The 24,598-nt window shown below is 47.1% G+C and overlaps 2 protein-coding genes across 2 annotated transcripts; both read left to right on the forward strand.

Moving 5' to 3' along the window:
* The first annotated feature begins 5,605 nt into the window (after positions 1-5,605).
* SYNPO2L (synaptopodin 2 like) lies at positions 5,606-15,229 on the forward strand. The gene is made up of 4 exons (XM_060642408.3): positions 5,606-5,877; positions 7,063-7,214; positions 7,682-8,196; positions 11,452-15,229. The coding sequence occupies exons 1-4, from the start codon at positions 5,773-5,775 to the stop codon at positions 13,599-13,601; spliced, it is 2,922 nt and encodes a 973-aa protein (XP_060498391.2). The 5' UTR covers positions 5,606-5,772; the 3' UTR covers positions 13,602-15,229.
* Positions 15,230-17,415: 2,186 nt separating this feature from the next.
* Positions 17,416-23,736, forward strand: MYOZ1 (myozenin 1). Its single transcript, XM_060642410.2, has 6 exons — positions 17,416-17,517; positions 18,784-18,874; positions 19,801-19,979; positions 21,570-21,813; positions 22,172-22,337; positions 23,241-23,736. Exons 2-6 carry the CDS (start codon positions 18,802-18,804, stop codon positions 23,470-23,472), a joined length of 894 nt encoding a protein of 297 aa, XP_060498393.1. The 5' UTR covers positions 17,416-17,517; positions 18,784-18,801; the 3' UTR covers positions 23,473-23,736.
* The last annotated feature ends 862 nt before the right edge of the window (positions 23,737-24,598 follow it).

Here is a 24,598-nt window from a genome sequence, read left to right on the forward strand (position 1 = left end):
ATTGACTGAGCTACCCGGGTGCCCCAGTTAACTTTTTTTTTTTTTTTTTTTTTTACGTTTATTTATTTTGAGAGAGAGAGTGGGAGAGGGGCAGAGGGAGAGAGAATCACAAGCAGACTCCACACTGTCAGCACAGAGCCGGAAGCGGGGCTCAAACTCATGAAGGCGAGATCATGACCTGAGCCTATATCAAGAGTCACCCAGGCATCCCTACTTGTAGGGTTTTTAAAAATATATGTGGCCTCACTTAATCCTTTCAATAATAGTTCATTTAATTTTTTTTTTTTTTTTTTTTTTTTTTTTTTTTTTTTTTTTTTTTAGCACTGCTGTGTACTAAGCCATGTTCTTGGTTCTGGGACTACATAGTGAACAAAAGTTCTTGCTCTCTTGTTGACAGTAAATAACAGCTATTCTGAAGCAGGGAGTGGTTCATTCATTGAAAAAAATGCACTTATAGTCTGTGCTGGAAGCTATATTAGGCATTGAGCATGCTTTAATAAACAGGAAGGTTGTTTTTGTCCTCAGAAGTTGAGGTCAGTGGTTCTCCAAGTGTGATCCTGAGATCAACAGTATCAGTATCACTTGGAAACCTGTTAGAAACACAAATATCAGACTTGCCTTAGACATACAGAATCAAATTTTGGAGGTGAGACCCAGTGAGCCATGGCTTAATAGGCCCTCCAAATGACTCCATAGCACACTGAAGATTGAGACTTACTAATCTAGATTAGTCATTTGCCAAATTCTGTTAACATGTGTTGAGCACCTTGTCTTAGGCTGTGCCCTCTACTAAGTGTTTTCACAAAATTTATCCTCTGACACCAACTCTCATACCAACATAGGAAAGGAGGTATCTTCTGTCTTGCTTAAAGTTGCACTCCCAGGGGCACCAGGGTGTCTCAGTTGGCTAAGCATCTGACTCTTGATTTTGGCTCAGGTCATGATCTCATGATTCGTGAGTTTAAGCCCCACATGGGGCTCTGTGCTGACAGTGCAGAGCCTACTTGGCATTCTCTTTCTCTCTGCACCTCCCCTGTTCACGCTCTCTCTCTCTCTTTCTCTCAAAATAATTAAACTTAAAAAAAAAAGGTTGCACTCCTAGTATGTGGTAAAGTCTAAATCCATAGTTTCTTGAGGATAGAGGCTGATGTGTTGCATTATACTGGTTTCTGTGTCCCCACTCTTGTTTCTCAATTGGCTGCACATTAGAATCATCTGGTGCTTTTTAAAATGTCAATACTGGGGCGCCTGGGTGGCTCAGTCGGTTAAGCGTCCGACTTCGGCTCAGGTCATGATCTCGCGGTATGTGAGTTCAAGCCCCGCGTCGGGCTCTGTGCTGACTGCTCAGAGCCTGGAGCCTGTTTCAGATTCTGTGTCTCCCTCTCTCTCTGACCCTCCCCCGTTCGTGCTCTGTCTCTCTCTGTCTCAAAAATAAATAAACGTTAAAAAAAATTTTTTTTAAATAAATAAAATGTCAATACTAGGTGTCAAAGCAATAAAATCATAATCCCTAAGGCTGAGGCCTGGGAATTACTATATATAGATCATAAATAAATAAGTAAATAAATGTAGGTCATTTCATATACAATCATTAATCCTACTGTCTTATTTTAGGGAACCAGTAGCTTTAAATTTTTTCCAGGTGAGGGGCACCTGGCTAGCTCAGTCGGTAAAGCATGCAAGTCTTCATCTTGGGATTGTAAATTCAAGCCCCACATTGGGTGTAGAGATTCTTAAACATAAAATCTTTAAAAAAATTTTTTTCCAGATGATTCTAATGTGCACTCAAGGTTAATTGAAAGCCACTGGTATAGCACAATGGCTGATTTGTAGCTAGCACTCAATAAGTGTATTTGAATAGTGAGTGAAAGGATATTTTAGATACTCTTTTTACTGATGAGGTCAAGTATCTGCCTGAGATCACACAACTAATAAATGGTGAAACAAGATTCCAAGTCCATTTTAGACACTAAATCCCAGTGTTTTCTATGACTACATCATACACCAGGGCAAACCGCATTTAGCACGTGAGTAGAACAGCTATTCCAGGAAACTCTGTAGCCTTTGATAACTATTCTTACACCACCGTAATGTTATGATTTATAACAAAAAGATCTCTTAGAGTACATTCATACGATGGAAACCTAAAAATAAGTAGAGATTTTATTATTAACATGTGTTGGCATGTTTATGCACACTATCTGTCCATCTTTCCATGACCACCTGTGCACTGTAAGACGTTATTTAATTTAGCCAACATTCATTGAGCACCCTTCACATCAGGCATTGCTCTCTGGACTGTTGACGGACTGTTGCACATAGTCCTTTCAAATTTCTCACAGTCTATGAGGAAGACAGGCATATAAACAAACTACAATATTGGCTGAGGAATGCAGTTAAAAAAATATATGAACAAGGTACATATGTTGCCAAAGGAAGGAAGGATTAATTCTATATGAAGGAAGTGGAGAGATGGGCAGAAATTAGAATTCCTCTACGTTGCCCAGCACTGCACATTAAGAATCATCTGTGGTGCTTTTTAAAATGGCAATACTAGGGGCACTCGGGTGGCTCAGTTGGTTGAGCATCCAACTTCAGCTCAGGTCATGATCTCAACAGTTTGTGAGTTGGGGTCCCACACTGGGCTCTCTAATCTCAGTGCAGAGCCCATTTCGGATCCTCTGTCCACCTCTCTCTCTGCCCCTCTACTCGCACGCTCTCTCTCTCAAAAATAAATAAACATTAAAAGTAAAATAAAAAATAAAATGGCAATACTAGATGCAACAACATGGATGGATCTAGAGGGTATAATGCTAAATGAAGTAAGTCAATCAGGGAAGGACAAATACCATATGATCTTACTCATATGTGGAATTTAAGAAGCGAAACAGGGGCGTCTGGGTGGCTCAGTGGGTTCAGAGTCTGACTCTTGATTTCAGCTCAGGTCATGCTCTCACAGTTTGTGAGACTGAGCCACACAATGGGCTCAGCACTAATAGCACAGAGCCTGCTTGGGATTGTCTTCCTCACTCTCTCTGCTCTTCCCCTGCTCTTTTCAAAATAAATAAATAAAAACTTTAAAAAAAAAAGAAGCAAAATAAATGAACAGAACAAAAAGTCAAACAAGAACACAGACTCTTAAATATAGAGAACAAACTGGGGGCGCCTGGATGGCTCAGTCGGTTGAGCGTCGTCGGACTTTGGCTCAGGTCATGATCTCATGGTTCGTGAGTTCAGCCCCGCGTCGGGCTCTGTGCTGACAGCTCAGAGCCTGGAGCCTGCTTCGGATTCTGTGTCTCCCCCTCGCTCTCTGCCCCCTCCCCTGCTCGTGCTCTGTCTCTCCCTCTCTCAAAAATAAATATAGAGAACAAAATAATTGTTGTCAGAAGGGAGGTGGGTGGAGGAATAGGTGAAATAGATGAAATGATGAGCACTGAGTAATGTATAGAATTGCTGAATCACTATATTGTACACCTGAAATTATTATAAAACTGTATGTTAACTATACTAGAATAAAAATAAACCAAAAAAATAAATTAAACATTTTTTAAAAAAGAGAAAAATGTATAGAATTTATACAAAGAAACTTTAAAACACTTCTGAGGAATATAAGATCAAAACAAGTCTAAAGGCATTCCATTCATTCATTCAATAAAAACCAAGCACTTACTATATGCCAGGCATTGTTCCAGGTTTTGGAGATACAAAATTGAACACAACAGAGAAATCCTTGCCAGTTAGGAACTAATATTCCAGTGGGTAGCAAAACCTAGCATCAAAAATATGTCAATTCTCCCTATGTTAATCTGTAAAGTTCACAATACCAATAAAAATGCCAGTAAGATTCTTTCAGGCCCAAGATATATTTAATAATATTGCAAAAATGGAACATTTATCCTTGCAAAGATGCTGTAAAAAAAAAAAAAATGTGTCCCCAGGGGTACCTGAGTGGCTCAGTCAGTTGGGCAGCCGACTTCGGGTTAGGTCGTGATATTGTGCTTTGTGACTTACGTCCCCGTGTCAGGTTCTGTGCTGACAGCTCGGAGCCTGGAGCCTGCTTTGGATTCTGTATCTCCGTCTCTCTCTGACCCTCCCCCGCTCACACTCTGTCTCTCTCTCTCAAAAATAAATAAACATTAAAAAAATTTTTTTAATTGTGTTCCCAAAGTATACCTGTTTAACATTGCTATTAAAGAATAGAGAGCCTGCCCTGAGTGAGGCATTGGAGTTATGACTCAGTATTACACTACCAATCGTTCCTCCCCAAGAGGGATTATAAAAAGAACCAGATACCCCGGAAGCATGAGCCTGGAGTAGGAAGGTTGGCAAAGCCTCTGTGTCTGCCTCCCAGACATTAGTCAGAGTCTGGATCTGCTTGGCTACACCAAAGGAAAAAAAGAAGAAAGAGAGGGAAGGAGAGAGGGAAGAAAAGAAAAGAAAAGAAAAGAAAAGAAAAGAAAAGAAAAGAAAAAAAGAAAAGAAAAGAAATGGAAAAGCATAGACATAGAGCATTCAGAACCCATTATTAGACCATCTTAGTGTTTTGTAGTACTGGTTTACATAAAATAAAGGTATGGCATAAGCATTGTATTTTGTTCTGTAAAACTCTTGCTGTCTAAACATTCTTGCCTGATTGTTTATTTAAACAGTATATTTAGGGGCGCCTGGGTGGCTCCGTCGGTTGAGTGTCTGACTTCGGCTCAGGTCATGATCTCATGGTCGGTAGGTTCGAGCGCCGCATCAGACTCTGCTGACAGCTCAGATCCTGGAGCCTGCTTCGGATTCTGTGTCTCCCTCTCTCTGCCCCTCCCCCACTCATGCTCTGTCTCTCTTTCTCTCTCTCTCTGTCAAAAATAAACATTAAAAAAAATTTTTTAAGTATATTTTGGCTTACACTAGACAAGACAGTTATTTCCAAGTTTTGGCAAGTCCCAAAAATTCAGGGGCTAAATGAACAGGGAATCACAAAATGGACAATTGCAACCGTTGCTGAAAGTGGGGAAAAAAATAAAATGACAATACTAGGTACCAGACCAATAAAATCTGAATTCCTAAAGCTGAGGCCTGGGAATCATTATATATATATACGTTAATAGATTATTTCATTATACAATCATCTAATCCTATATGCTGCCTGTTATTTTAGGAAACCAGTAGTTTTAGTTTTAAAAAGCTGCATTGCCCTCAGCACTGCAACGGGATATGGATCTCCATTTTGATTAACAGGTAAATTCATACAGCAAGATGAAGGAGGCGCTCTTCTGGGGATCTTGTGAAATTGTGGAACAAGCCCAGCCATTTCTCGCCATGGAACTGAAGCCCACGCTGCTGCTGCCACTTGAAAATGAGCTTTGGAGGAAAGCAGTTGGGATTAGTCCGTGATCCTATTAGGGAAGGCACAGTCCCTGAAAGTGTATATATTAGTTAGAGCTAGTACTCTGAGTCCTGAGTAAAAGGCTCATGTAGGAGAACTGGGGAAAGGTGAGGGCATAAGTTTTGACTATAATTAGCTTTGGGAGTAATACAGCTGGGGGAGGGATGGGAGTACAGCCGGCAACTATTTTGAGCACAGCTCCGATTGACAGGACACGTGTACTGGACTGTACTGATCCCAGGGCCAAGTTGCCTGCCTGTGGTGTGTGGTGTGGGGGGGAAGGCCTGGGGCAGCAGGAGCAGGACAGCCATACAGACAGGCCGGACGGGGTACCAGCGCCTCGACTTCTCTCCCTGGGACACTGTCCAAACTCCGAGGGCCATAGGCCAAGCTGAGCGATGGGTGCTGAGGAGGAGGTGCTGGTCACATTGTCAGGGGGAGCCCCCTGGGGCTTCCGACTTCAGGGGGGGGCCGAGCAGAGGAAACCTTTACAGGTGTCCAAGGTAAGGGAGAGCCCCTATTATTGAGGTTTCAGGGAAAGGGGAACCCAGGGGAATGTGGGAAGTGTCGTGTGGTGGCCTTTAGGGGAGAAGTGGGAGGCTGTGAAGAAGAGGAGTGGGGGTGGGCAGGTGGGCAGGTGGGCAGGGAAGCATGCTCATCTGGTGGGAGGAGTAGTGTCTGAGCACAAGTTTCTTGTAGGGGGCTACTAGAAAAGAATTCCTGGTTTCTGGGAGCAGAAAAAAAGAAAGTTCCTGAGGCACCATAGTAGCAGAGGTCCTGTTCTGACCATCCACTCTTTGCTCTCCTGAGTCTGTGCCTCTACTCCAAATTCCAGGAATATAGGGAAGGTTCTAATTTTTCTTTAAATTGATATGTGACGAGCTGAGGCTGTCTTACCCAGCCCTACCCTACCCTGCCCTGCCCTGCCCTACCCTGCCCTGCCCAGGCCCTCACTGCCCCTCTTTCCCTTCACCAGACCCTTTCTCTCCCTATGCAAGACTTTTTAGGTGCTAGGAGGATTATGGCATGATCTGGCCTGTCAGATGAAGCTGTTATCTGTTTGGTTTCACCTCACAGGCTTAGTTTTCTCAACCATAAAATGTGGGTAATAACGTACCTACTTCATTCTAAGGATTAAATGCAATAACACATGTGGAGTGCTTGGCACCATACCTAACATTTAGCAAGCACTCAATAAATGATAGCCATTATTACTAGTATTATTATTTTCACATATGTACATGTGTGTGCACGCATGGCACACATATACACAACCACATTCTCCCAGAATCTGCTGGACTCCCTCCAATCTGGAACACTGTTCTAAAATCTTGACCATGTAGGTAATGGCCCCTGAGATTCCAAGGCCTAGAAGAGAACTACTGGCTAGTAAAGATATTGCCCTTGGAGGGAAATCTTTAGGTGATACAACTGCCATTCCCAGTACCTCCCCTCTGTAGTTTGCCCCCAGCCTCTTTGATGGAGTAATATGATGTATTACTCCCTCCAGTCTGCACCTTCTTCCCTCTTGATAGGCTTCCTCAACTATAGCTCCATACCCCTCCCATTTCTTACCCTGCAAAATATATCCCCTCCACACATAGGTCCTTCCTATCCTGATTCCTTTCATTCTATTCCCACTTGGAGCCCTCCCTCATCTGCTATCTCTCCTCCCAACACCTTCTCAGATCCGAAGACGGAGCCAGGCTGGCAGAGCAGGACTCCGAGAGAGGGACCAGCTTTTGGCCATCAATGGGGTCTCCTGTACCAGCCTCTCTCATGCCAGTGCCATGAGCCTCATTGATGCCTCAGGGAATCAGCTTGTTCTCACTGTGCGGCGGTATGGAACCCTCTCACCTCAGCCCACCCTCATCCCCCTAGTCCAGGGTTTCCAATGTCTATCCCAGCTTTGTGTCTCACTGCCCTGGCTTCAGCTACTATTAAGTACCCACTTCTTGTAAGTCTGGGCTGGAGTATAAATGTTTGTATATGCCTCCCAGAGGGCTCCAGTGTATCTGCAATTAAGGGATGGGGGTGTCGAGCAGGTATTTGAGTGTGTAGGCCTACTTCAACCCCTTGCCTGTCTCCTCGTCATCACATCTCCCTCTAAGCCCCTGTCCACTTACAGCCCTTCAAGCACATATGCCTCCCAGTTTGTCTTCATATCCCCACTCTTCCCAGCCCACTCGTTCAACCTATAGGCCAGTCACCTCTCTCCTCCTTTCCTTCCTTCTCCCATCCCCTCTAGATCTCTCTAGCTGTCAGTTATCCAGCCCAGTTCTTAAGTACTGTCCTCTTTCCATCCAGGGTAGAGGATGAGGGGCCTGTGCGGTCTCCATCCCCGGGTGAGCTTCAAGTGTTGTCACCCTTATCTCCACTGAGTCCTGAGCCTCCTGGCGCTCCAGTTCCCCAGCCTCTTCAACCTGGGAGCCTCCTCTCACCCCCTGACAGTGAGGCTTACTACGGAGAGACAGACAGTGATGCTGATGGACCTGCCACCCAGGAGAAACCCCGCCGACCCCGCCGCAGAGGCCCCACAAGGCCCTCCCCTCCAGGAGCCCTACCTGATGAGGTCTACCTATCTGACAGCCCTGCAGAGCCAGCGCCTGCCGTAGCTGGCCCTCCCAGTCATGGTGACAGCCGCGTGAGCTCCCCATCTTGGGAGGATGGGGCAGCCCTTCAGCCACCCCCAGCTGAGGCCCTGCTGTTGCCCCATGGCCCCCTCAGGCCTGGCCCTCATCTTATCCCTATGGTGGGGCCTGTTCCCCACCCAGTGGCAGAAGACCTCACTACCACCTACACCCAGAAGGCCAAGCAAGCCAGTGAGTGCCTGAACCCTTTTTCCCTAGCCAGAATCCTTCAATCTGAACCCTAAATCTACCCCTCCGTAACCATGCTTTATGCTTCTTTTGGATATAGGCTTGGGGACAAGTGGAGAAGAGTGATGAGTAGGAGGGAAAAATAATTATTCTCATAGTCCCCATTATTTTTACTGTTCGAACCAGTGTGGCAAAATGTGCAGGTGGTTCAACCCAACCCAGGAACAAAGTAGGGAAGCTGGAAAGGGACATGAAATCAACAAAGGGTTTGCTTGTTGTTGTTGTTGTTGTTGTTGTTGTTGCTATGATTTTGCTAAGTGTCAGGCAGACAGGGTGAGGGCAGAGTGAAGACATGATGCAGGGGAGTATCTGGAAGCAGGGCAGGAGCTTTTCAGTGTTAACTCCAGGCATAACATCAGAGCCACCTTTGACATTTGTAAATTCAGTTAGGATTCCTGGGACTGGGAGACTATGGGATAGTCATGAGATCCCTAGGAAGTGGCAGAGGGAGGGATCTTCGACTCCTTATCTCAGGCAAGAATGTGGGCCTGGGCAGAAAAAGCCTGTTCCACTTATCTCAAGCTCTTTGCTATTTTTGATGTGAGCTACAGAACAAGGTCTAAGGGTGAGCTTTTTCCCTGTCCCGTGCCTCTACCCCAGAGACCTTTGTTGTCACCTTGAAAATCTAGGATTACCCCTCTAGTTCTCATCTCTCATTTCTTCCCTCTACCGTTCTGATTCCTGGTCCATAGAACTTTGTGTGCCTCAGTCTGGGACAGAGGCTAAGGACATTGATAAAATAGAGACTGACATCCCTGAGAATGTCCAATATCCCACAAAGAAATTCCAGATGCATGCCCAGGATCCCATGCTTATCCCCAATTCTCATTTTAGCACCCCTCCCTTCCTATCATGCTGGGTTAGACTGCAGTTAGTGGCTCAAGATATTTTTAGCCAAGCAGACCTCATTGTCCAGTGGGGTGGGGTTGGGGGAAGGGTAGGCAGGTGTCCATGTCCATCACACCGGGGCTTGTGGGGCAGCAGAGAGAAGGGAGGGAGGGGGCCAGGCTCAAAAAATAGCACAGTGAGCTCATTCAGCTGCCAGCTCTAGGGACAAGACAAAGGGGCTTTAAAAGGCGTGGGGGGTGGCTCAAGCTGGTCCTGCTCCAGCCAACACTGCATTTCTCAGCATGGAGAACTTTGAGCCCATCAGCCAAGAGCCCTTCAGCCAAGCCAGCTACAACAAAGCCCCAGACCCAACTCCTGAGCTCCAGGACCCATTCTACGCAGGTACTACCCTCCCATAGCCAAGAGAGTTCTGGGATCTAGACTGGAAGGGAATACATCAACAGCTTAGGAAGGGGTGTCTTTGGGAAAGGTCTTATTCCTTATTCCTTCCTCCTTTTTGACTTCTTTCTTCTCTTCTCAGGAGAGTTTCACTGCCCCTTTCTCAGAATGGGCTGATGCTATGGCTACATGTCAAAGGGGTTTGTGACCACATGAGCTTTAGAAAACTCATGGGGAGGGAATGTGTGTGAAAGAAAGAAGTATGAGTAATCTATAAATACATGAAGGCATGTATATGGGAGTCCATGGGAGGATATATGTGTGAACACAAAAGTGTCTGTATACATGTGTAGCTGGTGTCAAGAAGGCTTTAATAGTAATGGTTACTCACAGTGGGCCTTAGGGCTGCCATTAAATGCTAAATTTACCTACACTATCTCACTTAATCCTCATAGCAATCCTATGAGATAGCCATTATCATGCTCATTTACAGATGAGGAAACTGAACTTCAGTGAAATGAAGTAACTCTCCCAAGAACCAAAAACCTGAACTGAACTCTGGTTCCAGTGCCTATCTCTCATGCACAGTGCTATTCTGTGGTATAAACGTTGGGATGGGTGGAATGAAAGCCCTAATTAGAAAGAAGCTTGGTATCTTGAGTGGAAAGCGGATGGAATTTCAAGAATTTTTCAGGAGGAACTGGGGATCATGGATCAGAGTGTATCTGTGTCCAAGGCAGGGTCGTAGCAGCAGGGCATCCTCTCCCATTTCCTGGCCCCACCTCCTGGGCCCCACATGGCATAGGAAGCCCTGCCCAGGTTGCCCTTAGTACATAGTCCTTGTGTGCCTGCCTCTTAGTGACTGCCTGAGCTCTCTACCTACAAGGCTGACCCCCAAAGAAGCCCACCCCACTCCCACCACAGTTGGGTGGTGGTGGTGGGGGGAGGATATATTTAGCGGATGACCTCGAGGTATCCTAAAGATTTGGAGGGTTGCCTTGGTGAGCAGCACTCTGGCTTTTCCTGCATCTCAGATGTGAGGCTATCCCTGGCTGTGAGTATCAGGGGTGTGAGGCACAGAATAGTGCCCTGGTGGTTGGAAGGCCAATATCAGCTCTAAAATTTTGTCCAAACTACTAGTAACAGGGTCTCTGCAGGGGGAGCTCTGTGAAGAAGGAATATGCATGTGTGTGAATGTATTTGAGTGACTGTGCTTTTGTGTGGGTTCATGTGTATTTACATATGTTTATGTGAACTAGGGTATACATAAGCTGGGGTATATACGAATGAGAGAGAAGAGTACATATGAGAAAATATGCCCATAGCTGGCCTTCACTAGACCCACATTCTTGCTGAAATGTGTGGTGGTTATTTCTATGAATGTGTATGATGTGGACTACATAATGGAGGTGGAAATGTGAATGAAGATCCTTGTTCCTAAGGGTCCTTTGTGTCCCTACCATAGGGGTAGGGGTAAGAAGAGGAGATAAGTCCCTAAGTTTCTGAGAAGCTCCCTAACATGGTCTCTGTAGTAGAAGGAAGTGTCCCTTCTCATTTTGTCTCTTCCTGGGACCTGCCTCATCTCCCTGGCTGCCATGGGAAGTGACTGTCCCTCACCTCCATTGCCAGCCAGGAATGGTGGGAGGCAGGGGAAGAATGTGGGGGTGGGGGGTGGGTAAGAGCTCATCTCCAGGAAAATAGAAGCAGAGTAGAGGGGAGAGAGGATAGGAGAGATGTGGTCAGAGCGGTGTGAGGACAGCCAACCAGAATCTGCCTTCCCTTCAACTGTCCTTGGTTTCACCTTTCACCTACCACTCTGCCCCCAAGTCAGAGGACTTTGCCACAGACAAAAGACATTGTAGATCAGGCCAGTGAAAAGAGAGTAGGTGGGAGGGCTGAGGAAACTGGCTGGGGTGTGGGGAATAGGACTAGAAGACTTTCACTGACCATTTTCCCTCCTGGCTTCCTCAGAACTCCAACGGGCAGAGAGCCTCCAAGAGAAGAGTGTGAAGGAGGCTAAGACCAAATGCCGCACGATCGCATCCCTTCTAACTGCAGCCCCCAACCCCCACTCCAAGGGGGTGCTTATGTTTAAGAAACGACGGCAGAGAGCCAAGAAGTACACCCTAGTGAGCTTTGGGGCTGCGGCTGGGACAGGTGCTGAGGAAGAAGACGGGGTTCCTCCAACCAGCGAGTCGGAGCTGGACGAAGAGGCCTTCTCCGACGCCCGCAGCCTCACCAACCAGTGCGACTGGGACAGCCCCTATCTGGACATGGAGCTGGCCAGGCCAGGCTCAGCTGCAGGAGAGGGCCAGGGCCGGGGGCTGGGAGGGCAGCTGAGTGAGGCCTCCGGCAGAGGGGTCCAGCTCTTTGAACAGCAGCGCCAGCGCACAGCCTCCAGCACCCAGGAGCTGGCACGGGATGGTCCAGCAGCCGTGCTCAATGGGCAGGGCCTGCAATCACCACCTCGGGCCCAGAGTGCTCCTCCGGAAGCAGCTATACTCGCATCCAGTCCTTCCCCAGCCCCTGTAGCCAGCCCCACCCCCTTCTTCCCAGGCAGTGGAGCTCCAACCCCGGCTTCAAACATCTTTAACCGGTCAGCTAGGCCCTTTACTCCAGGCTTACAAGGGCAGCGGCCAGGTACCACCTCGGTTATTTTTCGACCCCTAGCCCCCAAGAGGGTGAATGAAAGCCTGGGAGGTCTCAGCCCCGTCGCACCGCCCTTCCTGTCCTCTCAGGGGCCCACCCCTCTGCCCAGCCACGTGCCGGCCTCCGGTTCCCCCAGCACTCCACGCACCTCAGGCCCCGTGACAGCTACAAGTTCCCTGTACATCCCAGCCCCCAACCGTCCCGTAACGCCAAGCGGAGCCTCGGAGCCCCCCGCTCCCCCTAGTGCCGCTGCCATGACCTCCACCGCTTCTATCTTCCTATCGGGACCTCTGAGACCAGCTGCGCGTCCAGAGGCTCCCGCCCCAGGCCCCGGGGCGCCTGAGCCACCCAGCGCTCGGGAGCAGCGCATTTCCGTGCCAGCTGCCCGCACTGGCATCCTCCAGGAGGCCCGGCGACGGGGGACCCGGAAGCAGATGTTCCGGTCGGGAAACGAGGAGACGAAGAACTCGCCCAACCCCGAGCTCTTGTCGTTGGTGCAGAACCTGGATGAAAAACCCCGAGCCGGGGGAGCGGAATCTGGTCCAGAGGAAGATGCTCTGAGCCTTGGAGCTGAAGCCTGCAATTTCATGCAGCCACCAGGGGGCAGGAGTTACAAGGCTCTGTCTCACGTGACGCCTAAAACCGCTCCTCCAATGGCTGCCAAGACGCCGCCCCCAATGACTCCTAAGACTCCACCTCCAGTGGCTCCTAAGCCCCCTTCTCGTGGGTTCCTTGATGGGCTAGTGAATGGGTCAGCCCATTCGGCTGGAATCCCTGAACCAGCAAGGCTTCAGGGCAGGGGTGGGGAGCTGTTTGCCAAGCGGCAGAGCCGAGCAGACAGGTATGTGGTAGAAGCTACACCTAGTCCTGGCTTTAGCCCTGGCCCTAGGCCCAGAAGCCCTTCCCCTACACCATCACTGCCCTCTTCCTGGAAATATTCACCCAACATCCGTGCCCCACCTCCTATTGCTTACAACCCACTGCTATCACCCTTTTTCCCCCAGGGTGCTCGAACTCTCCCTAATAAGGCCCAATCCCAGGGTCCTCGGGCAACCCCTAAACAGGGTATCAAGGCTCTGGATTTCATGCGGCACCAGCCCTACCAACTTAAAACTGCCATGTTCTGTTTTGATGAGGTTCCCCAGACTCCTGGCCCCGCCTCTTCAGGGCCCCCCAAAACTGCCCGAGTCCAGGAGATCCGCCGATTTTCCACTCCAGCACCCCAGCCCACTGCAGAACCCCTGGCCCCCACTGTTCTTGCCCCACGAGCAGCCACTACATTGGATGAGCCCATCTGGAGGTCAGAGCTGGCCTCAGCCCCTGTTCTTAGCCCAGGCCCTCCTCCAGAGTCTCCCAGGGGTCTTGGAACTTCCCCTAGCTCCTGTGGCTTCCAGGTAGCCAGGCCTCGGTTCTCAGCCACCAGAACTGGATTGCAGGCTCATGTGTGGAGGCCAGGGGCAGGCCACCACTGAGTGGGGTACAGCTCCCAGGACCAAGGAGAGGTGGAACATCCTGTTCATAAAGTTGCTTCTCCAACCTATCCCATGCCCTCTCTCAGGCATCCGGAGGCTAAATTCCCTCCTGCCAGAGATAGTTTTGGAGTTGGTATCCCATCCTCCTGGCTCCCAACCTCCCTGCTGCTTTCCAACCTACTATCTCTGCTTTGTTATCTGTGCTTCCCTTTGTCTCTGTAGCTCCTTTTGTGGGTCTTTGTCTTTATCTCAGTCTCTCGACCCACACTCCTCCACTGGTCTCTCTTTCTCTACATTTGTGCTTTTCTCTGTGAGCCTCATTTTAACATTCAATGAGAAGCACACAGAGAAGTTACCAGTGAGACCTCAAGCAAGCTTACCATCAGGCAGGCTTCAAAAGGACTAAATTGATCCCTGCACTAAATCGCTCTCTACTCCTCCCTCTCATTTTCCAAGCTTGGCTGGCATATATCTAGGCATGTATGTGTACATTTGTGTATGTGCAAATGTGTGTGAGCACAGATGTGTTCTTATGTCTGAGGCAAGAGTAAGAGGAGAGGTCTAAATAAAGACCAAATCTGGGTCTTCCCCCTGTATTGATGAAAGAATGGTCAGATAGCCAGATAGTGGGGAGAAAGATGGACTGGACTCAAAGATCAGTGTCTGTAGCAGGGGTACAGCATCTTGTGAAACTCACAGATTATGAGAAGACTTGAAGGGCCAGAGCAGTTTGTAAGGGCTGAGTTATACCAGCTAGACCAGGAATAGAATTAAGAATTCTATTCATCAGGGGGTGCCTGGCTGGCTCAGTTGGAGTAGCAAGCAACTCTTGATCTCAGAGTCATGAGTTTGAGCCCCACATTGGGTGTAGAGATTACTTAAATAAATAAAAAACTTGAAAAAAAAACCGAATTCTATTCATCAGGATTTAAGAGCAACTTAAGAGACCCATACTAAGCTATAAGGATCCAGGAAGTGGAAAAGAAAGACAAAGAATTTCTTCTGAGAATGAAAAAAAATCATTGGCTTCATTGCCTCATGCACCTAAGACAGAAAGGAGGGAGAAAAGTGCCATGGTGTGAGAAGTGACGCAGAAACCAGGAGCAGAGCAGAATGAATGAAATTAATTGAGCCACAGAGAGGAGCATGGGGAGGGAAAGAGAGACAGTAGAGGTGGGTTTCAAGAAACTCACTGTGTACAAGAGGGGGATTGGGGAAAAATTTGAGAGAGAAGAATGCATTTGTCAGAGTGAAGATGGATGATGGTAGGGGGATGTGAGAGTGTGTACTGAGTGTTGGAGGAATACGTGGTGTCTGTGCTACTTCCTTTGAGTCTGGCCTTCTGCCTTCTGCAACTTGTCATGATGACCTGGGAAAGGGCAAGGAAATACCCAGAGCCAAAACCTCTTTTCAGTCCTACCCCATACCCCGAACCCTAGCTTTTGTTCCTTTCCAGCTTCTGGTCCTGATCTCTGATCCTAGATGGGTATGGACTCCCTTTTCACCACGACCACCACCAGTCAATCACGTTTGCTGCTTGATCTGGATTGATCGCTTCCTTTGCATATTGGGTGTGAGTCACAGTACTTTGGTTTGTGCACAAGAATAAACTTAAGCTCCAAATCTTCTGTTGCTGTCATCTCTTCTGGTTTTATTCCTAAATCCTAATTCTCTTCCATCTTTTCTAACCCTGATCTCCTGATTCCTGATCTCTTTCTCCATTCCTGCCCTATTTTTCATCCTTTACCCTTCACCCCCTAGTCTTTTGCTCTTCTTTAACCAGTTCTGTCCCACTCCAATTTAGCCACCTCCACCATTCCCCTTGGTTCTCACTGCCTGCATTCTCCATCCAGATACTCCCCTTTTCCATCTCCTGCTCCATACTTCCCAATCAAGGCCACAATTTGAGAACCAAGAGGAGTGGAAAGTCCCTCCGAGCTTTTGCCATCATGTCCTACCTCTCTGGAGGAAACGATGATATTTCCATGGGAAAGCAATGCCTGGAGGTGAAGATGGGATGGGAAAAGGAAGAAGAGAGGGTGGATCAGTGTGGATTGAGTTTCATATATAGCAGAAGGCACTAGAGGTAGGCTAGAAATTAAGGACTTCTGAGAAGGTAAGTGCCATTACTCCAGCAGGGGGCATATTTGTGCAAATAACCAGGCCCAGGACCCTGATGCTCCCAAGTACAGTCTTAGAATTCCAAAGGAAGGGCCCAGTGAGCATAGGTTGAATTTTGTCTTCATCCACCTGATAGTTCTAGGTACTCAATCATAGCAGACAAAAATTTTGGGTTTTCTTTTTTTGTTGTTGTTGTTGTTTGTTTTTGAGAGTAGGATGGTGGTGATGACAAAATCACAAGTTTGCCGTTCATGTTTTTTCTTCTAATTGCTTCTTTGGGTTGGGAGGGCATGGAGAAGGAGGACAAAAGATGAGAGAGATCTGGATGTTAAACTGGTCTGGGCAGAGGCCAACTAGAGGGGAGTAGGATGATCTTTCAGCCCCTAGGCTGAGCCTGAAAAGTTCAGGACAGGAAAAGACAAGATCAGGAAGAGTGGAGAACTCACAGAGTGACAGAAGGGCATTCCAGAAGCTGGAAAGTCACTTACTAAAGCAGCCACAATAGGATGGTGGTGGCTGCAACAGAGGTGCAGCATGCAGCAGCAGCTGGTTCCAGAATCTGAGCAGGAGGTGGAAGAGGATGTAGGATGTTCATGCAGCTACTGAGGAAGGGACTGGGCAAATGACAGGATTCTTTTTTTTTATTTTATTTATTTTTTTTTTAATTTTTTTTTTAACATTTATTTATTTTTGAGACAGAGAAAGACAGAGCATGAATGGGGGAGGGGCAGAGAGAGAGGGAGACACAGAATCGGAAGCAGGCTCCAGGCTCTGAGCCATCAGCCCAGAGCCTGACGCGGGGCTTGAACTCACGGACCGCGAGATCGTGACCTGAGCCGAAGTCAGACGCTCAACCGACTGAGCCACCCAGGCGCCCCGACAGGATTCTTTTAAGGAAGCTCTCAAACTTATACCCTTGCCCAAGGGCTCCTCTGGAATAGTATGAATGGGACAATCTAGATCCTATTGGGTGTGTGCTCCTTTTGAGGAAAATCCCAAGTGGAAACCCTAGAGAGTAAGGACCTGGCAGGTTAGAAGCCTACCTGTACATCTCAGACACCAACATTTATCCTGCAAAACAGGCTGAACTGAGCACCCCAACAGCAAATGGGGACGAAAAGGGAGAAATTGGTCAAGTCTTCCCCACCTCATCTCTGACAGCATAGGAAGCACTGGATTTGGTTAATTTGGTCCCTTGTCCTGCCAAGATCTAGCTTTCCCAGAGAAAAGATCAACTCATCGAGGAACTTTTAAAACATTCTGAACAGATTTCCTTTCCCCAAACATAGCCCCTTAAGCCCTCCCACTCCCAAAATGTACCCATATAGTCCTTCCAGCTCCAGCCTGGATTGGTTCTGAGTGACTCTCCAGACATGTTCTCCAAATTCTTGCTCTCCAAATTCTTGTCCACGGTTTTCTGTTTGCTTCCTCTTTCCCTCACAGTTTTCAATTTTTCCCTGAATGCTTCTTTGGATCTCAGACTCTAGATGCCAAGAAAGGGGAGTCTCTGGGCAGACTGATCCCTGGCTCAGACAGCTTAGTGGGAGAATCCCAAAGGCTTTTCCTCTCCTTCCTGAGCCTCTGGGCAAGGAGGGCGGGATCTTGGTTCCAGGGTCTCAGTACCCCCAGTGCCATTTGAGCTGCTTGTACTCATCATCTCTATTAATAACTACCCTCCCTCCCCCACTGCCAGTGCTGCCCCCACGCCTGCCCAGCTCGGGTTCTCCAGTCACAGCAGCTCAGTCCTCCAAAGCTGCTGGACCCCCAGGAGAGCTGACCACCACCTCTGCAGCCGGTAAGTTCCAGCTCTATCGCCAGAGGGGCTGGAGCCCACTCTGTTGACTGCTGTGTCTGTGTCTGCAAGAGTGACCCTTGATCCTGGGAGACTTGTCTCCCTCCCCTGTCTATGCTCTGCTCTCAGCTGTCCAGTTCAGGGGAGCCACAGAGTTGGAAGAAGAGGGGCTTAGGAGGGTGGGGGAAATGGAGATGTTGAAGGAGGCACTGGAGTAATAAGAAGGGGATCTGAGAGGCTGGGTGGGAAAAAGAACCTAGTTAGGGCTGAAAAAAGTATAGTAAATGCCCATTTATCAGTTCCGGGGGTCTTGTCTCAGCATACCCCATTAAGTTAGTAGAAATGCAGATGTGTTGTGAAATAGGACTCAGCAGAAAGACAGTGTTTTGCTGAGTGCCAACTTCTGTTAAGGAAGGGCTGGAGTCTGCATCTTTTCCCAGCTTGTCCCCCTCCACTGCCAGATTCTATTATTATGTTCCTATCCCCCCTCAATTCCCTACCGCTATGATATTGCTGAATTGATGTGCATCAAGGTTCAAATGCCCCCGGCCTTCCTCTCCACCCCAGCTCTGGGGTCTGGGGCGGGAGCTACTGAAAGGGAGCAAGGATCACTGCTGTGACCTCCCAGGCCACACTCCAGCTGGCCCAATAGAGGAGCAACAACCTCTCCTTCCTATGGAGAATGTTTTGGGCCGAATCTCCTTGACCCTGGCAGAATATTTTTCTGTGCCACTGCCCTCTGCGCCCCTGCCAGGGCTTGAGGAAGACTGAGGAAAGACCCAGAGTTGGGAATGACAGCCCCAATCTGAGATCCCCATGAAAATAAAAACTTGAAGTCATGCCAAGCCAATGAAACCTGGGTGCAGTGCCCAGCCTGTGTGTTATTTGTTTGTTTTACTCACTGCCCCCAACACATACCGTGTTCCTAATCCCTGCACCAGCTCTATTTTAACAGTAGAAAGGAGGTTTATAGAAGGTAGGGGCAGAGGGTGCATCTATACTTTCTTCCTCACCTCCAAGAAAGGAGAAGCCCTAGAACAATGGGTTTTCACCCATTGTTTTTCCCCCTTTTTAGGGAAAAATATACGTTTATTATATATGTATATTATATATATATATATATATATATATATATATATATATATATAATATATACACACACACACCCTTAACCTGAAGCCCTTAACCCCAAGTTAAGAAGTACTACCTTACTGCAGATACCTTCCAGTCCCTGTCCATGCTCCAACTCCCCCTTCTCACCCTATTCAGGCTGAATCTGCCTCCACAATGCCACTCTCAGGAACCCCAGCCCCAAACAAGAAGAGGAAATCCAGTAAGCTGATCATGGAACTAACTGGAGGTATGGCATATTTGCACCTACCTAGTGTAGGGACTTCTTGTTAAGAGCATCTCAGCCTCAGAAGTCCCAGAAAAATCATAAAGTTAAATAACGTGAAGAGATATGAAGAGACAAGAGAAATTCGGGGGGGGGGGGGGGCAGGGAGAAAGGTGGAGAAAGGATTCAACACTGATCACACACCCTTCCACCCTTTTCACCTTGTAATCTGAGACAATAATATCCTTGCCATATCACCCAATGCAGGTCCAGGACAACAGGACTCACAGGTCAATGAGGTATGTTTGAGGAAAAAAATATATATGATGGAGACTGGCACAGAGTAAAGTCTCAGTAAATAGTTAATTTCCTTACTTCTCCTCCCTCCACCCCTTCAGTGCTAGGGAACCTGTGGAAACACATAAAATGGAAAAATACTTAGACTTTTTTTTTTTCCTGGGGGGTGGTAGGAGTATATGCATATGAAGAGCTCTCCCAATGCCCAAAGTCTGTCTGCAGCCAGGGTTCACTGAGGGGAAGAGAAAGGAAAGTAGTTAAGACAGAAATCTGTATTTAGATGTGGTCAACTCCACACAGTGTTGGCCTTTGGGCTTTCCCCCAGGCTACAGTCTCCCCATTGGTCTCCATCTATGATGTTCCTTTAGTCTTTTTGCCCTGCACCTCATGCCTCTGCCCCTTCTGCCTTATTTACTCTCTCCACTCTGGTATACTGATTCCACTTTGCACCCCAGTTCCTGTGCATTGTCTCCAACTCCAAACCCAGGAAATAAAAATTTCTCACAAACTACATAGAACTTCATCAGACAGTATCTGCTTACCTCTGGGATCTCTGCAGGAGACACACACACTTAGTTGTGGTTGGCATCTGTATTCTGAACCTAGAAAACCTTACTTTTCTCCTTGTCTCTTCCTCCCCACCTCCCTGGAAGGTCGACAGGAGAGCTCAGGCCTGAACCTGGGCAAGAAGATCAGTGTCCCAAGGGATGTGATGTTGGAAGAGCTGTCGCTGCTCACTAATAGGGGCTCCAAGATGTTCAAACTGCGGCAGATGAGGGTAGAGAAATTTATTTATGAGAACCACCCTGATGTCTTCTCTGACAGCTCAATGGTGAGTTCGGAACTTTATAACTCTCACAGCCTAGTGCCTCTTCTGACAGTTTTTTGGTGGGCCCTGAATCTCCAAAATACCACCAACCTCCCCTCTCTGCAAATTTATAAGCTTATTAAGTCCCCAGATATATTAAACGTCCAGGGTGAGTTACAGCCCACTTCTGAAACTCAGTCTCTATCTTAGAGCCAGTGAAGGGGAGGTGGGGGTGAAGAGTACACACCCTCAGGGGGGAAATTCCTTCCCAGTATGGCTAAGTGTTAAAGATAGGGCTGCCAGATAAGACAGGACACCCAGTCCTGTATTTTAAAGTTGAGATATGCATGAATAATTTTTTAGTAAAGTATGTCCCATGAAGTATTTGGGACATAAAAATTTAGTTCAATTTAAAAAATACAAGATAACAGTTAAATTTTAATTTCAGATATGTGACGAATACTCTCTTGTATGTAAATATGTCCTATGCAATATTTGAAGTGTATTTATAGTAAAAAAGTATTCGTTGTGTCTCTAAGATTCAAATTTAACTGATGCCCTATTTTATTTGATGAATCTGGTAAGCCTACAATGAGTTAAGTGAATTTTTATAAACATCTCCTTCTTGAGCCATTCTTTTATCTATAGGATCTAAGGACTCTGGATGTGGGAATTGAAACTGTCTTCTAAGATAGTGAGAATTCTCTAGTGAGAATCATTCTCCAAAGAGAAGGAGGGATTGGAAGGGTGCCAGGCACAAGATGTTATAGCCGAGAAGGAGGGGATCTTCTCCATTACCTTTCCTCCCCCTCTACCTTCACTGGGCAGCCAGGGGAAAGTGGAAATAGATGCCTACATGGGGCCAGAGGCAGGACTTTCTGTCATTGGCCCTTATGTAGGAGCAGAGCAAAAATGCTGAGCCGGTCATATCTAACTTTAGGAGGCCAAAAGCCCTCCTCCCTGGCTGGGTCTGGTTACACTGGTTGGATCATAGGGGTGTGTATGGTGGGGTGGCTAGGAGAGCCTCCTGAAGGAGTTGGTGGGGTTATTTTTAGGCTTTGGGGCTGAATCCAGGGTTGCCCTTTTGGTCACCCTTCCCCCTACCTGCTACAGTTTCACGGTCAGGAAGTCCTGGTTCAACAGGCACCAAGAGCAGAGAGGGAGAGGAAGAGAAAGACAAAGAAGAGAGTTCTGTCTGTTAGACAAGATAAAGAAAAAGAAGAGGCAGACATCTCTCTAGCTTTTCAAATTAAGCCTGGGTTCTCTGTCCCAACCCCATCCTTTCAAATTATAGTGGGGTGCAAGTCTTGGTCCTCTTTGCCTTGGTAAGGATGGGAAAGGAAAGTGTGGAGAATGAATTGTCCCTACCTTAAGGTGTAACTGGAGGAACTGAGCCAAGGGGGGGTCCTATCCATTAGGAGAGTTCAGTTCTTCTCTGTCAGGCTATCCACTATCACTATCCACCTATTGGAGGGGAGATCTCAGAGGGTTCAGTGTCTTCTGGTTGGCCATTTTCTCTGATCATCTCCTCCTTGCTATGCACACCACCTTTGTCTTTGTATATTTCCCATACCCATTGCATAACCTTCCCCTTACTTTGTTCTTTCTTTCCAGGATCACTTCCAAAAGTTCCTTCCCACAGTTGGGGGACAGCTGGGCACAGCTGGTCAGGGATTCTCCTACAGCAAAGGCAGCAGTGGAGGCCAGGCAGGGGGAAGTGGCTCTGCCAGACAGTATGGCTCTGACCAGCAGCACCATCAGGGCTCTGGGTCTGGATCTGGGGGTACAAGTGGTCCTGGGGGCCAGAATGGCAAAGGAAGAACTGCTGGAACAGCAGGGGTTGGCGAGACAGGAACAGGCAAGTATCCTTATGCAAGAGTAATGTTATCTGGTTCTTAGAGTAGAGATATCCCCAGGAATGAGGCCTAGACTGGGTTTAGGGAGCAAGGGAGGCCTGCTGAGGTACCTAGATGGACTCTCTTACCCCAGGAGAATGCCAAAATATGTCTATTTCACCCAGGAGCTTGATCTTTCTGTCACCTTTCTGGCTTTTCAGTTTCAGTCACAGATCTGCCCTTGGGCTGTCAGGATTCCACAAAACTAGCACAATTACCAAGATTGGCCCCAGCAACTTCCCTAGTACAGAGGTGTAAGACTAACTTCCACTGGCTGCTAACTGCTATTATTGACTCAATTTTCTCTCCCATGGCTGCCAGGAGACCAGACAGGTGGAGAAGGAAAACATATCACTGTGTTCAAGACCTATATTTCCCCATGGGAGCGAGCTATGGGGGTTGACCCTCAGCAAAAAGTGGAACTTGGCATCGACCTGCTGGCCTATGGGGCCAAAGCTGAGCTTCCCAAATATAAGTCCTTCAACAGGTAAGGGGTATGAGGAAGCAACCAGATGCATTCCAGTGTGTGGCACAATGTGCTTAGTTGGAATGGAGACTTTGGTTCAAATGTTTCAGAAGGAGGCTGAGGAGGGAAGGAAGGAATATGGGGACCCAAATTGAAAGCCTTTGCTTTTTTCACTCTAACTCAGAGAAATAGTGGAGTATGATGGAGGAAACATTTGCTGTGAGGCAAGATTTGAATTTTAGTTCACTTCACCACTTATTAGCAGAGTGGGCATGGGACAGTCACCCTACTTCTGAGCCTTGGTTGCCTTGCTCTAAAATGGGAATAATATATTACATGTTTAAAGGACTCTTGAAGTTCCCTTCATTCAAGGTTAGGATTTCATTACTGTCCCTGTAGGAGGATTCTATTTCCTTATTCTCTAGTAAGGCTTAAGTATCTATTCTTTTGGAATTGGGCTTCTCTAGACTGTGAACAGGAGATCTGTGTGAAAGCAGAATGGGGAAGCACCATTCTTTTGCATTTGGTCCTAAGAAGCCTGAATTCTCCAGGCAATGTTAATTCCTCTCACCAAGCCATGTGCTATCCACTGGAGGTGGGGTAGGAGTTGTGTGTGTGTGTGTGTGGGGGGGGGTCTACATTGTATTTTAAGGTAGTCTCAGACCCTTGGGTCTATAGTGTCTAAGTCACAACATCCATGAACCTCTTTATCTAGTACCCCACTAGACTCCTTTTCTCTTCATTAGCTCTGGAGAAAAAGCAAACCAGGAATGGGGAATGGAGCACTAAGGGAGAAAAAGGAGTGCAGAAGCAACCTAAATTAAAATTCACAGACTTCCCCATCCTCAAAAAAGGGTAACATCTCACTGATAAAGCTGTTCCTTTTGTTCTGGTTTTTAATCAAATAATATCTTCTCTTTTCAGGACGGCAATGCCTTATGGTGGATATGAGAAGGCCTCCAAACGCATGACCTTCCAGATGCCCAAGTTTGACCTGGGGCCCCTACTGAGTGAACCCCTGGTCCTTTACAACCAGAATCTCTCCAACAGGCCTTCTTTTAATCGAACCCCTATTCCCTGGCTGAGCTCTGGGGAGCCAGTAGACTACAATGTGGATATTGGCATCCCCTTGGATGGAGAAACAGAAGAGCTGTGAGGTGTTTCCTCCTCTACTTTGAATTAAATTTCTCTTCTCAGGTTCTAATTTGGAGAGAGAATGTTAAGCAGGATGCCCTCACTGTAAATCCAGTATCCTTGTGAGAATGGAGGGGGAAAAGGAGGGAGAGATCTGCCTTTCCAGTCTTCACTCCAAGTCCCCACTCCAAGCATCCTTTCTCTCCAACTTGCTCTGTATGGAACCTTCTCTTTTATGGAATTTGCTCTGCCACTGGTAACAGTCAATAAACTTTGAAGAAATGAACTCATTCTTCCTCTGATACTTGAGGGCAGATAAAAACTAAGGCTAACAATGCACAGAGACTAATTAAAGTCAAGTACTAAACGTTCATTATTCAGACTTCAAGACCAGACCTGAGCTCTGGTTGCTTACATACCACACCCATGTCCACACCCACAATACCATATTCATAGGTGTATACAAAGACATACTTATTCAATGGTACATAAGACAATCATGCACAAACACATGTGTTGGTCCATATGTGGGCAAAACTAAGAAGCTATTGTGTGCAGTGGTTAGGAAGTAGGTGTTGGTGTCCTTAGTGTTAGTTCTCTTTGTGTAGCTGATTAGAGATTGGGATGATCAGGATTATCCAATTATCACAAAAGTAGAACATGCCAAAAAGTTTCCAGATGACACCAGAATGGGCTGAGGAATATATAAATCAAAGGTTACAGATTCCTGAAAGGATGGCATACCAAGTTAGAATCCAGAAGAAAGTGGGAGAAACAAGGTGCAGTTATAGTATGGCTGGTTCTGTGTGAGCATAGTCAGAAAAGATCTAAGGTTCACGAGGGCACTTCAGTGGTATTCAGAAAGCACTGTAACTAGGGGAAAAAACTGTGACAGCCCAATAGGAATGAACAACAATATTTTATTTAAAACATTTTTTTAAATTTTCATTTTTTATGAATATAATTTGTCAAATTGCCTTACATAGAACACCCAGTGTTCATCCCAACAAGTGCCCTCCTCAGTGCCCATCGCCCATTTTCCCTCTCCCCCACCCCCCTAAATTTTTTAAATGTTTATTTTTGAGAGACTCTCTTAAGACAGAGTGTGAGTGGGGGAGGTGCAGAGAGGAAGAGGGAGACACAGAATC

This window comes from Panthera onca, chromosome D2 (assembly GCF_046562875.1).
Source record: "Panthera onca isolate mPanOnc1 chromosome D2, mPanOnc1 haplotype 2, whole genome shotgun sequence".
NCBI classification, from domain to species: domain Eukaryota; kingdom Metazoa; phylum Chordata; class Mammalia; order Carnivora; family Felidae; genus Panthera; species Panthera onca.